Source organism: Myotis daubentonii, chromosome 15 (genome assembly GCF_963259705.1).
Source record: "Myotis daubentonii chromosome 15, mMyoDau2.1, whole genome shotgun sequence".
In the NCBI taxonomy this organism is placed as follows: Eukaryota; Metazoa; Chordata; class Mammalia; order Chiroptera; family Vespertilionidae; genus Myotis; species Myotis daubentonii.
The window spans coordinates 27,135,737-27,150,959 of record NC_081854.1 but is presented as its reverse complement, the minus strand read 5'-3'; the positions used below and the strand labels follow the sequence as shown (position 1 = coordinate 27,150,959).

Below are 15,223 nucleotides of genomic sequence, written 5' to 3'. Positions count from 1 at the left end.
CATTTTCTTTATGAGTGCCCGTTCATAACGTTTGCCTATATTTTTTTGATGGGTGGCATTTGTTTTCTTCTTAATTTGTAAGAGCTCTTTACATAGAGGGGCATCTGTTTGTCACCTGTAAGAAAACCTTGGCTGGCAGTTCAAACCCCAGGCTACAAAGCGACCCTTACGCTTCTTAAACTGGGCGTGGGTGTGAGGACATCACAACCCGGCAGGAGCACAGCCCCGGCGCCGAGAAGCCTTCCCGGCGCACAGCCCACCGCGCGTCGGGCGGGCCGCAGTGCGCAGGAACGGAAGCCCGGCCGCCCTTCCCCCACCGCTTCCGGCCTCGGCTCAGTTCTCCCGCCTCCGCCTCCGTCGCGGCTCGTGGTCATCCCGCCATGGCTCTGTCGCGGGGGCTCCCCCGAGAGCTGGCCGAGGCCGTGGCCAGGGGCCGGGTGCTGGTGGTGGGCGCGGGCGGCATCGGCTGTGAGCTCCTCAAGAACCTCGTGATCACCGGCTTCTCCCACATCGACCTGGTGAGGGCCAGGCGTGCGCGCGGGCTGAATGGGGGGCCGTGGTGCCGAGGTCCGGGGGTCGGGACCGGCGTGGAGGTGCCACGGCCGGCCAAGGGACTCCGGGGTCCCGGCTGGAGAGAGGGAGCCCCCCCGGCGGGGTCGGAGCGGGCCTCGCCGCTCGCTGGCCTGCGCGGGACGCTGTGAGGCCGCGGGCCCGGTCTTCCGGGCGTCCCGCGGGGCCGGCCTCCGCTTCCCGGGCAGCGCCGATTTGTGGCGTTTCTCGGGTGGAGAAGCGGCCTCTTTCTTGTCGTTTAGCTTTAGAGCAGTTCCTAGCTTCAATGGGAGGCGTTTCTAGTGCAGGTTGTGACTGTTTAAGCCAGAAACGGGGTCCAGAGCAGAGGGTGGCGGTCATCGTTGCACACTGAGCCCCTGTCCGAGCCCGCGGGGACCCGAGGGCCTTACCGCGTTACCGCTTTAATCTTCCCACCACCGGAGGCTGCGAGCGCAGTTGCCATCGCAGCCAGCAGATTTCAGGGAAGAACAGTGAGCTGCAGTGACGCTTGGCAGTTTACCTTGGTCACCACGCAAGTGGCAAGACTTTCGGCCTCATGCTTCTCCGTTCTGGGCCCGTCTGCGTGACTGTTACCATAGACAATACACTTGCTTATTTCCTCAGAGATGCTGGTTAGGATCTTAACGTTTGCGCTGGTTTACAGTGACTGATTTTAAGTCTAGGTATTTCTGTTACAGTGAACTTTTTAGAGATTAGAGCTGTTTCCTGGAATTGGATGTGAGTTTAAAGGTGTCTTAAGATGTAATGAAAACTTGGAATGAAAAAAGAAAAAGTAGAGATGGCTGACGGAGCTGATAATGAGTGATGGGGACACAATTCAAGCATGTTCCCTTGGGCTTTTTATAGGGCTTTTCTTCCCACTCTCTTCTGTACCACAAATCCCAGTATGGCTGTGCCTTACCCAATCAACAGTGACACATATTTGAAAGAACCGTTTGGTAATAGACACCTGAGAAATAACATGCTGATCCTTTATAGCCTGGGTTTGAACTGCCAGCCAGTTTTTGTGGGAAATTTTTTTTTGGTAATATATTTTATTAATTTTTTACAGAGAGGAAGGGAGAGGGATAGGGAGCTAGGAACATCGATGAGAGAGAAACATCCATCAGCTGCCTCCTGCACACCCCGCACTGGGGATGTACCCGAAACCAAGGTACGTGCCCTTAACCGGAATCGAACCTGGGACCTCTCAGTCCGCAGGCCGACGCTCTATCCACTGAGCCAAACCGGCCAGGGCGGGAAAATGTTTTATTCAAAGTTTTGTAGTAAATTTTGAACATACAAATAAAAAATTGTTTAGGTTGTTTATGTGTTTTGATGATTTTCACAAATTATAACCAAATCCGTTAAGATGTTTCACAATTAGAACAATTGATTTCTCTTCATATAAATTTATTGAAATGGAATGAAAATGGCTTTAGTCATTTTCATCCTTAATATTTACTTTTTTCCCCCTTAATATTTAGTTCTGAGCAGCAGTTAGATAAGGCTCAAAACAACACATTTAAAATCTTGTGTTGAGCCCCAGCTGGTTTGGCTCAGTGGGTAGAGCGAAGGGCTGCGGACTGAAGGGTCCCGGGTTTGATTCCAGCCGGGTTGCGGGCTTGATCCCCAGTGGGGGGTGTTCAGGAGGCAGCAGATGAGATCGATGATTCTCATTGATGTTTCTAAATCTCTCTCCCTCTCCCTTCCTCTCTGAAATCAATAAAAATATAATTAGAAAAAAACCTTGTGTAGAGATTTTTCTTACAGCTCTCAGGAAATAATTATAAACGATATTGTGGGGGCTGGCCGAGGTGGTTCAGTGGTTGTGCATCGACCTATGAACCGGGAGGTCACAGTTCTATTTCGGTCAGGGCACATGCCCGGGTTGTATATCCGATCCCATCAATGATTCTTATCATTGATGTTTCTATCTCTCTGTCCTTCTCCCTTCCTCTCTGAAATCAATAAAAATATACTTTTAAAAATGGTATTTGCATGTGTGAAGACTTTTGAATTAAAGAAATAGCAAAAACAATTTGTCAGGTATCACTTAAGAAAACAAAGGCAGCCCTGACCGGTTTGGCTCAGTGGATAGAGCGTCGGCCTGCGGACTGAGAGGTCCCAGGTTCGATTCCGGTCAAGGGCAGTTACCTTGGTTTCGGGCACATCCCTAGTGCGGGGTGTGCAGGAGGCAGCTGATGGATGTTTCTCTCTCGTGGATGTTTCTGGCTCTCTATTCTTTACCTCTCCCTTCCTCTCTGTAAAAAATCAATAAAATACATTAAAAAAAAGAAAAAAGGCAGTTAAATCTAATATGTGGTTTTGAAAGACTAATTAGATTAATAGAGATTAATTATATATTGTTTTTTATTAATCCTCACACGAGGAGGATTTTTTTTTCAATTGATTTTTAGAGAGCGTGGAAGGGAGGGAGGAGGAGGAGAGAAAAACATCCATGTAATGTTTCCCTTGACAGGGAATTGAACCTGAGATCCCTTGTGCAGGGGCCAATAACACTCTTAACCACTGAGCAACACTGCCCAGAACTATAATGCATTTTCAATATGGAACTTTTTATTTTTAAATTTGCTTATTGATTTTTAGAGAAAGGAAGGGAGAGGGAGATAGAGAAAAACACCCATTGGTTTTACTTATTTAAACATTCACTGTTGATTATTTTTTGTTGTTAATCCTCACTGGAGGATATCTTTTCCATTGATTTTTTTTTTTTTTTTTTTTTAGAGAGAGAATGGAAGGGGAGAGAGAAAGAAACAGAAATGTCAATGTGAGAGAGACACATGATTGGTTGCCTCCTGCACAGGCCCTGGTTGCCAGGAATCCTGCAAACCCGGTACGTGCCCTTGACTGGTAATGGAATCCAAAACTCTTGGATGCTTGAGCGCTCTAACCATTGGAAACACTGGCCAGAGCTCACTGGTTGATTCTTGTATGTGCCCTGACCTGGGATGGAATCTGAAACCCTGGCCTACTGCCACGATGCTCTAACCATCTGAGTTACTAACATTTGCTAGGATGATTGAACAAAAGAAAAAAAAATACTTTCTAAAAAAATTTTTGAGAAAGTTATCTCAAGTTATGCATTAAGTTATCGGTTTTAAGAATTTTGGTATTTGTAAAAAAGCATTTTCTCCACTAAATGTAGCAAATATCAAAAGTTCTGGGTTATGGTTGCTGAGAATAGTGATATTGCTCAAACATACCAGAAAATTTGTGATTTATCTGGGTTTTATGTATTTGTAGATTGATCTGGATACTATTGATGTCAGCAACCTCAACAGGCAGTTTTTGTTTCAAAAGAAACATGTTGGAAGATCAAAGGCCCAGGTAATTTCTCATACCATTTCTATTTATCCATTTATATATTCTATCCTTTAATGGATTTTCTATTTATGATATCAGATCAATTTGTACTCTACTAAGAAGAGTATGGGGAAGCAATACCTCTTTGTAGCTGAGGGATTGTTAAGAATAAAAAGAAGGAAAAAGGAAAGAAATTGCATGTAAAATAAAAGCAATAAGAAATAGTTTGGGTAAATGTCAACCTAGTTAAAGGTTAATTAATTTCTTCTTTTCCCCCATAAAGTCCTGCTAACTAGTATTTTTCTTCCAGCTGCCCGCAACCGTGTGTGTGTGTGTGTGTGTGTGTGTGTGTGTGTGTGTGTGAGAGAGAGAGAGAGAGAGAGAGAGAGAGAGAGAGAGAGGGAGAGAGAGAGAGAGAAAAGAACTAAAGATGCCCTCTATAGGGGGAATGGAGGTGTCTACAGAGGAAATGGAAGTGCTCTACCAAATCCTTAAATGGTGTCCCTTTCTGATTTAAATTTCTGATTGATTGCTTAGGATAAACCTCCTGTTCCTACATTCCGGACAGCAATGGTTCTCAACCTTCCTAATGCTGCGACCCTTTAATACAGTTCCTCATGTTGTGGTGACCCCCAATTTCATTGTTACACATTGAACATAATTAAAGCGTAGTGATTAATCACAAAAACAATATGTAATTATATATGTGTTTTCCGTTGGTCTTAGGCGACCCCTGTGGGTCGCGACCCACAGGTTGAGAACCGCTGCCCTAGAGGTTGGCTGCCCCTGTATTGGCTTATGCTGTCGTCTCTTTTTATAGGAGACAGCCTCCCTTGAGGTTCTAGCCACCCTGACCTTTAGTTCCTTGAGTGTTCCATTTTGATTCAGGGTCGTAAAGTATCTTTTCCCAGCCCTTTTGGCAGGCTCCCACGCTTTTCTCTATTTGGCTTTCTTCTCTAGGGGTACTCGCCCAAACCTCTTGGACCAGACCAGTTCTTCATAACAACCTCTACTTTTTCTGAGTATCATTTATCATACTTTGTAGTTATATTTATCTAGATGGTTATTTGATTAATGTCATTTTTGCTCACCAGTGCCTTGTACAGATCCTGGTACATAGAAGATGCGCAGTAAATATTTGTTGAAGGAATGAATGACACTTCTTTACTATATTTTATATTTTTTCTGATGCTTGTCATTCTTGTAGAATTATATATAGGAGTGGGGCAGTCCTACTGTTTATAAATATGTGTACGTAGCTTAATTTTAATGAAATTTTGTAACATTTTAATATTTCTTTCGTTTTTAATATAAGATTATGTCAGGTGAAATAACAGTATTGTCTGCCATAAAAATATTTCAAATACAGATAAAAATGTTGTATTAATTTAGTAAATTAGTAATTTAGTGTTATTTGTTTTTCCAGGTTGCCAAAGAAAGTGTACTGCAGTTTTACCCGAAAGCTAATATCATAGCCTACCATGACAGCATCATGAAGTATGCTCTAATTATTACGTTGCAAAATTGTTTGTTGTGAATTTTTAAAGTTTTATTAAAGTATAAGGTATTTTTACTAGCCATATATGTGAGCTTGAAGTCAGTCTGCTTTGTTAAAAAATGACTTTTCTAGAATAATTAGAATGTGATAGTTTGTGCCCACATAAGTTGAATGGCATTCTTGTAATAAGTTTATATATATGATTTGAATGATTTAGATAAGAGGTAATATATTTTAATACTTTCAATAAATAATTTACTTGGAAACAATATAAGGATCTTATCATCTTGTTTTAAAGAAAAATATATTCTAAATGATGATAAATCCTTTTATGTGATGATTCAGATTTTTCTAAATATATTGCTCTCATTCTGATTGATTTCAGTTGTGGTCTTTTTCAGTTTAAAAGGTTCCTTCCCAACATAATTCATTTCTTAGGATTGTGATTTCTGTAACATAACCCTAGGAATTTGTGATGGAGCAGCAGTTTTAACAGTATATAAATATGTTCTGATCTTAGTAAAGATAGAGTAAATATAACATTTTGGAGGTGTCAGGCCATAGGGCCTCAATTCTTTACCTATAGTTATGTAACTCAGTATTAAAAATAAGTTCTTAGTTGAGGCCTGGAATTAGAGGAAGTTTTATACTTTCTCAGGGAATTTGTATCTCCAGCCTTTTATTATTCTCTGGATGTTTGCTCTACAAGCCTTCCTATAGCCCTGTAACCCCCTTACCCTGTGTTATTTTCCCAATGCTGCTAAAAGCAGGGACTCTAGGGGCCTGAACCCTGCCTGATCCTAACCATGTGAGGTGAAGCCAGAGGCCAGGCAGATCCTGGGAATGTGTTCTTTGTATGTTCCCAGGCACTTGGTGCCCAGAGAAGGCCTGGTGGCACTAGTGAGGTCATGCCATCTTTCTGCTAGTTGGAGACCCTGCTCTTGTGCCCTAGGTAGCTGTCCAAAAAGGATGTGTAGTCATAGGGATTAGGGGGCAGTAATTTCTTTAAAATCCACTTACGGTGTTTAGAAAAAGTCAAACCTATGTAAACGGTAGAGATCCTTCAAGTTAAGGAATAGGAACACATTGAATAATAATTACTATTATTTAATATAGTAATAGTGCTTTTTAGGACCTTGTGTGAAGATCCTATATGTAAGGCCAGTTGTTTTGTTGACCTTTCTTTGTTTTGCTTTGTAGCCCCGACTATAATGTGGAATTTTTTCGACAATTTATATTGGTTATGAATGCTTTAGATAACAGAGGTGAGATTATTTTAATACTTTTAATTTCTAAGTATTTTTCTTCCCCCATAACAAGGCTGTTTACACATTTAGAATTAATCAAAATATTTTCTTATGAGTTAGAATTTAAAGGGGAAGTATGATCAGGCTTAAGTCTTGACAAATGATTGTAATTTTAATTAAAACTGGTTCCAGGCAGGAATTTAGCTGTCATATATTCTGCTGTTCTACCAAAAGATGTGGATGAATATAAAGGAACTTAAAATACTAAAAAGGGTAACTACATAGGGTGCATTCATGGGTGTTTGATTCAGATTATCCCAGCACTTAAACAGTGTCACACCCCTCATCTATGTGGAAATCTAAGAATTACCAGTGTCTTACCAGATCTCACCCAACACCAGTTCAGTCAGACTTATGGGACCATATTTCTTCAGTTCCCCGAATGATTCTAAAGTGCAGTCAGGACTGAAAACCACTGATTTGAGAATGAGGCAACAGGATCCCAGAGTTAATACAGAAGCTATGGCTCTTTTTAAAGTATATCTGGTGTTGTAAGATATCATATTGGAGTCTATGAGATGTACACATTATATCCCAATTCAACTTTTCACAATATGCGGTGATGTCTTGTATAATCCAGTATTGTACTATAGCTAGTCATTGTTAGCAAATCTGTGCCTATAATTTGGGATGAAAATACTTAATATTCCTTGCCTGTAATTACTTCCACATGTAAAAGTACATCTGTCAAGTGAGTTTGTAACTATTTGGGCCATAAATACCAAAAGAAAAAAACCAGACAGAGTAGCATGAGAAAGAGTCAGAATGACTCTTTTTTTAAAAAATATATTTTTATTGATTTCAGAGAAGAAGGGAGAGGGAGAGAGAGATAGAAACATCAATGATGAGAGAGAATCATTGACCGGCTGCCTCCTGCATACCCCCCACTGGGGATCGAGCCCACAACCCGGGCATGTCCCCCTGACCAGACTTGAACCTGGGACTCCTCAGTCCGCAGGCTGACGCTCTATCCACTGAGCCAAACCGGCGAGGGCCAGTATGACTCTTTTAACTGGACTCATCTTTCACTTAGTTTTATACTGCCTTAATAGTTCCAACTTGATATCCCATGTTCTAAACTTATATTTATTACTTGATAATTGTATTAGAATAATAGCAAGTTAAGGAATAGGAACACATTGAAACAATGTTTTAGCCAAGGTTAAAAGAGTAGGCACAGCAATAAAAGATGGCACTTTGGAATTTAAAAAATAGATATAGGGGTACTTTTCCTGAAGTAAATTTATGATATAAATTCTTTATGTTTGAAATTTTACTAGTGAATGTATCTTAAATGTCTGTAACAGTTGTATTATTCTGGTCATAGCTGTCAGAAAATTGCACGTAACCCGGCTGATGTGCCTCAGTAGTTGAGTATCAACCTATGAACCAGGATTGATTCCTAGTCAGGGCACATCCTATTAACATGGTTGCGGGCTCGATCCACAGTAGGGGGAGTGCAGCAGGCAGCTGATGAATGATTCTCATCATTGATGTTTCTTTTTTTTAATCCTCATTCTAGGATATTTTTTCACTTGATTCCTAGAGAGAGTGGAAGGAGTGGGAAGAAGTGGAGAGAAAGAGAGAGAGAAACATGGATGTGAGAGAGACATAGTGATTGGTTGCCTCCCGCATGTGCCCCTATTGGGGCTGGGGAACCTGCAACCAAGGTACATGCCCTAGACCAGGAATTGAACCATCCACGGGCCGACACTCTAACCACTGAGAAAACCTACCAGGGCTCATCATTGATATTTCTGTCTTTTTCTCCCTCTCCCTTCCTCTCTGAAATCAATAAAAATACATTTTTTTTAATTTTTTTTTTTAAAAAGGCCCAACTTTTGTGGTGTGGCTCAGTGGTTGAGTGTTGACCTATGAACCAGGAGTTCACAGTTCGATTCCTGGTTAGGGCACATTCCCGGGTTGCGGGCTTGAGCTCAAGTGCGGGTTGTGCAGGAGGCAGCTGATCAATGATTCTCCATCATTGATGTTTCTAACTCCCTCTCTCTTCCTTTTTAAAATCAATAAAAATACACTTTTTTTTTTTTTTTAAAGAAAGAAATTGCATGTAAAATAAAAGCAATAAGAAATAGTTTGGGTAAATGTCAGCCTAGTTAAAGATTAATTAATTTCTTCTTTTCCCCCATAAAGTCCTGCTAACTAGTATTTTTCTTCCAGCTGCCCGCAACCATGTTAATAGGATGTGTCTGGCAGCTGACGTCCCTCTTATTGAGAGTGGAACTGCTGGTTATCTTGGGCAAGTAACTACTATCAAAAAGGTAAAGAACTTTTTTTATATACTTTACAGATCCTTATTTGGGAACTCAAAGATGTAGACTTTGGATTTATATGATATGGGCTGGTCAGGATCCAGGACCTAAGGAATTTTGTGCCCCTATAAAATTTAGGATACCATAAAGGTACCCCAAAAGAGGACAGATCTTTTTATTTTTGCTACTTTGGGTCATATAACTTGTATATTAAAATCTGTAAACTGGTAAGCCTAATGAACTTGACTTTTAAAATTCTTTGTAGACCTGAAGCATATCATGTTATAGTTGATATATAGTAAATCAGGCTTCTAAAAAGTGACTTTTTGTGTAAAAAAAGTCTGCATATATAGATCTGAAGAGTATGCTTAAAAATATTTTTGGTGTATTTGAAATGTTTCAAATGTTTTGATAAAACTAGAGAATAACAGCAAATATCATTGTACTCATATACTCATAATCCAATTTTATAAAATCTCAGCATTGTGATTCATTTGCTGTTCACATCTTTTTTCTTTTAATTCTTTCAAAGACCTAAACATAAATACATTTGAAGAATGATTTTACAGATTTTGAAACTAAAAGAAATTACACTCTACTTGAAATTTGCTGTTTTTATGTATTATTTGGCAGTTTACCTATCTTGAAAATTCTGGTTCTACTTTGTTTTAATTGTCACAATTACTCCTGGAAGCTTATTTAGTACTAGAGGCCCGATGCACAAAATTCGTGCAAGAGTAGTCCTTCCTTCCCCTGGCTGCCAGCACCGGCTTTGTCCAGAAGGATGTCCGGTCCAATTAGCATATTACGCTTTTATTATTATAGAAGATTATTCTGCAGACTTGTAATATCGAAGTGTATTGGATTTAATGAAATCAGTGGAGGCCTTCAAATCTGATGATAAGTTCTTTTTTTCTCAGCTGTGAAATGGGAAATAACTGCCTCCATATGACTGCCTCCAATAAAGCATATTGGAAGGGCTCCAGAAATGGTATTATGGGGAAACTCTGGAGCTGCTGTAATTAATATTAAAACACTATTTGCAGGTTTTGGTTCTTTAAACATTATTTGAAAGGTACTTCTCATTACCATAATTCTGAGATACTAATATGTATTAAAACTGAGGTTGAGAATGGCTGAGAGGAAAAATATTCATTTGGTGGTTTTGAAAAATTATCTCCGGTGCTGTAGACTTCTAGGGATTTCTTACAGTGTAACTTAAAAGGTAACCCTGTCAACAAAATGAAGACTATTTCTATTTTGTTTGATAATATCTAGTATTTTTCCATGTATCTGGATAGGTCTTGAAATATATAATTACTTTCAGTTCATTTAATTTTTAAGGTAAGGCTATGAATATATTTAAGTAATTGAGTTTCACAACTTTGAGAGAGAAGTTGTTGGAAAGCTGTTTGTCTTTCTAGTAGTAATCTTTCTCTTTGGTGTAATCAAGATAAAATTCCCATATTTGATATTTAGGTTTGGTAATTTTTATTTTACTGTTGTAAGGGGTCACTGGTCCAGCAGTCAGAGGAACCCTGTGATATTGGAGATGGCTTAGTTTTAGCTGTGACTGTGCTTGATTCAATTAGCTTTTATATTATAATTCCTTCTCTGTAAAGTGTAAGGGTTTTGTCGTCACTGATATTTTAAAATTTCCTTGACAGTATACAATTAAGTTGAAAGGGAGATGAATGAATGAAATGGTTATGATAATATTATCTTATTGAGAAACTGCCCTCGTGGGGTAACTGTTTTTCTCACATTCTGACTTTGCAGGGTGTGACTGAATGTTATGAATGTCATCCCAAACCAACTCAGAGAACTTTTCCTGGCTGTACAATTCGTAACACACCTTCAGAACCTATTCATTGCATTGTTTGGGCAAAGTATTTGTTCAAGTAAGAATATGTGTATATTTCTGGGTATATTTTTAGTATGGATGCTAGAAAATGGGGTGATTTTTTTATTTAAAGTGTTGGAGAGATTGTACTCATGGTGAAATTTTTTTTGCGGGAGGGTCGAGGGGGAGAGTTAATCCTCACCTGAGGATATTTTTCCATTGATTTTTTTAGAGTGGAAGGGAGGAGGAGAGACACACAGAGAGAAACAGCAATGTGAGAGAAACACATCCATTGGTTGTCTCCTGCACATGCCCTGACTAGGGCCTGCAACTGAGGTACATGCCATTGGCCTGAATTGAAACCTTCCATCTGCAGACTTATGCTCTAGCCACTGAGCAACCCAGCTAGGCCTGAATGTTATTTTAAATGTGGTGAAGGGACACTTTAATAGCTTCGTTGTGATAGTTCTTAGATTAAATTCAGCCAATATTTATTGCATGCCTGTTTTATGCAGTGAACTTGGTGTGATATTGGAGATAAACATGTAACTAAATGAATACAAATCTATGTATTTTGGGGATATACAAACATAAAAACCTCATTGATTAAAAAGAAATGAAGTTAAAAATAGTTTGTAATGATAGTGAAAATACTACATCTGAAACCTGTAGGATGCTTTGAATGTGGTAGTTGAAAGAAAAGTTACAGCCTTAACTTACATGGAGAAAGGTGAACATTAATGAGGTAAGGATCCAACTTATGTTAGAATAGAACCACAGAATAAATTAGAAGGAAGGCTATAACTGAGATATGAGCAAAAAGAAGAAAATTGGCAAGTTTGATCTTAAAAAGGAGAGATAACTAAATGGGGAATGTAATCTCAGCACAGAATGGAAATGATAAGAGAAGACAATGTCAGTACATATAAAACTGTAATAATCTGGATAAATTTATTTAAAAGAAAACACATTACAAAACTGATTTAAAAAAGTAGAAAGCCCAAATAGTCCTATGTCTTAAGATAATTTAATCATTGCCGAAACCGGTTTGGCTCAGTGGATAGAGCGTCGGCCTGTGGACTGAAGGGTCCCAGGTTCGATTCCGGTCAAGGGCATGTACCTGGGTTGTGGGCACATCCCCAGTAGGAGATGTGCAGGAGGCAGCTGATTGATGTTTCTCTCTCATCGATGTTTCTGACTCTCTATCTCTCTCCCTTCCTCTCTGTAAAAAATCAATAAAGTATATTTAAAAAAAAAAAAAGATAATTGAATCATTTAAATTCTGAAAATGCACCAAATCTCTGAATTTACAGGGCTTTCCCACTAAATGTGCAAGGACTATTTCATTCTAATACTATGGAGATATTATGCTTTTTGTTGTTAATTCTTGCCCAATGAAGATATTTTTTCCATTGAATTTTTTCCTTTTTTAGAGAGAGAAGAGGGGAGGGAGGAGAGAGAGAAACATCGATGTGACAGACACATCAATTGGTTGCCTCCAACATTTGCCACAATGGGTGTGTGTGGGAGGGGCGGGCGGGGGGGGGGGTGAGGATTGGACCTGCAACCCAGGTATCAAACCTAAGACCCCCCGGTACGCAGGCCTATGCTCTTAACCACTGAGCAATGCTGGCAAGGGCCATTCTAATCTTACATAAACTATTCCAGAGAAATGTGTGCGTGCGTGTGTGTGTGTGTGTGTGTGTATACACACACACACACACACACGCACACACACATACTAGAGGCCCGGTGCACAAAAATTTGTGCACTGGGGGTGGGGGTTCCTCAGCCCGGCCTGTGCCCTCTCACAGTCTGGGACCCCTCCGGAGATAACGACCTGCTGGCTTAGGCCTGCTCCCGGGTGGCAGAGGGCAGGCCCAAACCCTAGGTGCAGCCCCTGGTCGGGCTCAGAGCAGGGCCGATTGGGGAGTTGGGGCGCCGCCCCCTGTCATGCACAGAGCAGGGCGGATTGGGAGGTTGCAATGCCACCATCAGTCACGCTCAGGGTAGGGCCGATTGGGGGGTGGGGCACCACCCCCTGTCACACTCAAGGCAGGGTCGATGGGGAGGTTGTGGCGCCACCCCCTGTCACGCACAGAGCAGGGCCAATCAGGGGGTTGGGGCACTGCCTCCTGTCACGCACAGAGCAGGGCCCATCAGGGGGGTTGGGGCTCCGCCCCCTGTCACACTCAGGGCAGGGCGGATCAGGGGGTTGGGGAGCTCCCCCCGTCACGCACAGAGCAGGGTCGATCAGGGGGTTGGGGAGCTCCCCCCTGTCACTCAAAGAGAAGGGCCGATAGGGTAGTTGGGGCACCTCCCCCTGTCACACTCAGGGCAGGGCGGATCAGGGGGTTGGGGTGCCGCCACTGTCACACTCAGGGCAGGGCCGATGGGGAGGCTATGGCTCTACCCCATCACACACAGAGCAGGGCCTGTGGGGTGGGGGGGTGGTGGCGCCGCACCCTGTCACACACAGAGCTGCAGGGCGATCAGGGAGTTGGGGAGCTCCCCCTATCAGGCACAGAGCAGGGCCGATCAGGGGGTTGGGGTGCCTTCCCCTGTCAGGAACAGAGCAGGGCCGATGGAGAGGTTGTGGCCCCGCCCCTGTCACACACAGAGCCGCAGGGCAATCAGCGGGTTTGGGCACTGCTCCCTGTCATGCTGATCCCGGTGCCGGGAGGCCTCGCGGCTCCGCTGATCCCGGTGCTGGGAGGCATATTACCCTTTTACTATATAGAATAGAGGCCTGGTGCATGGGTGGGGGCTGGCTGGTTTGCCCTGAAGGGTGTCCTGGATCAGGGTGGGGGTCCCCACTGGGGTGCCTGGCCAGTCTGGATGAGGGGATGATGGCTGTTTGCAGCTGGTCACACACCCTTCAGGGTGGGGGTCCCCACTGGGGTGCCTGGCCAGACTAGGTGAGGGCATGATGACTGTTTGCAGCTGGTCACACCCCCTTCAGGGTGGGGTCCCCACTGGGGTGCCTGGCCAGTCTGGGTGAGGGGCTGAGGGCTGTTTTCAGGCTGGCGGGTGACGGAAGCTCCCAACCGCTCCTTTTTTTCTTTTTTTTTTATTCTGGGCCAGCTTTAGCTCTGAGGCTCCAGCTCTTAGGCCTCCGCTCCTGAAAGCAGGTATCTGGCTTGTTTCGGTTCTATAATCGAAACAGTGTATAAAAATCCAGCTCTGAGATCCCTGCTCCCTGAAAGCAGGTTTCTGGGGTTTTGTTTAGCTTCTATATTTGTTACAATGTTTCTTAAACTGCAAGCTCAGATGCCGGCAAGGCAGGCGGGGAAGTTGGAGTCCTCTGTCACTGAAGCAAGCAAGCCTCATGTTAGTTTCAAGCTGCCTGGCTGCCGGCCGCCATCTTGGCTGGCAGCTAATTTGCATATCTCGCTGATCAGCCAATGGGAAGGGTAGCGGTCGTACGCCAATTACCATGTTTCTCTTTTATTAGATAGTATATATATATATATATTTTACTGACTTCAGAGAGGAAGGGAGAGGGAAAGGGAGAGAGAAACGTCAATGATAAGGCAGAATCATTGATTGGCTGTCTCCTGTACACACTGGGGATTGAGCCCGCATCCTGAGCATGTGCCCTGGCTGAGAATTGAACTGTGACCTACTGGTTCATAGGCTGATGCTCAACCACTAAGCCATGCTGGCTGGGCTAGAGATAAATTTATTTTCTTTTTAGAGAGAAATTTTTTTTTAGAGGATTTTTTAAAGATTAAATACTTAGTTCAGGTTATGGAGATATTATGCTTTAGATATCAAAACTAAGGCCATTATGGGATAAAAGGAAAATTATAAGACATTCTCATTCATAAATGTAGATGCAAAAATTCTATACAAAAAATTAGCATACAAATTTAGACTTACAAGTTGCATTTATTCCAGTAATGCAAATGTGGTTTAACACTAGAAAAATCTTTGTGTCATTCACTTCATTAAAAAATTAAAGAGAAATCAACCCTGCTAGGTGGCTCAGTTTAGTTGGAGCCTCATCCCATACATCAAAAGGTGCAGATTTGATTGCCATTTAGGGCACATATCTAGGTTGCAGGTTCAGTCCCCCATTAGCACATATGGGAGGCAACCAGTCGATGTTTCTCTCTCTCCCTTCCTCTCTCAAAAAAAAGAAAAAATCAATATAAACATATCCTCAGGTGAGGATTAAAAAATTTAAAGAGAAACGATGTAGAAAGTTATCTGATAAAATTTAGCATACACCCTTTAATTATAAAAATTCTTAGTACAATAAAAAGAGACTTTATCAACTTAATAAAAGATATCTTCTAGAAACCTATAGCAGACACTGGTGTTATTTATTTTTTGATTAAGGTATAATATAAATGCACTCAGAGAAGTACACATAATGGTATAATGGTGAAATTTCACAAAATACTACTGTTTTGTTTATTTGGCA

The 15,223-nt window shown here is 41.8% G+C and overlaps 1 protein-coding gene across 2 annotated transcripts in view; it reads left to right on the top strand.

The window, feature by feature from the left end:
* Positions 1 to 316: 316 nt before the first annotated feature.
* The window catches only part of UBA2 (ubiquitin like modifier activating enzyme 2), a 56,890-nt gene continuing 41,983 nt past the window's right edge, over positions 317 to 15,223 (top strand). The window contains exons 1-6 of one of the 2 annotated variants that reach the window (XM_059666960.1): positions 317 to 518; positions 3,817 to 3,900; positions 5,303 to 5,373; positions 6,575 to 6,639; positions 8,860 to 8,960; positions 10,731 to 10,852. In XM_059666960.1, the coding sequence (XP_059522943.1) occupies positions 381 to 518; positions 3,817 to 3,900; positions 5,303 to 5,373; positions 6,575 to 6,639; positions 8,860 to 8,960; positions 10,731 to 10,852 (581 nt within the window). In that variant the 5' untranslated portion in view covers positions 317 to 380. Of the gene's footprint in view, positions 519 to 3,816; positions 3,901 to 5,302; positions 5,374 to 6,574; positions 6,640 to 8,859; positions 8,961 to 10,730; positions 10,853 to 15,223 lie in introns of those variants that run through there. The other variant, XM_059666961.1, reaches the window with a different exon arrangement.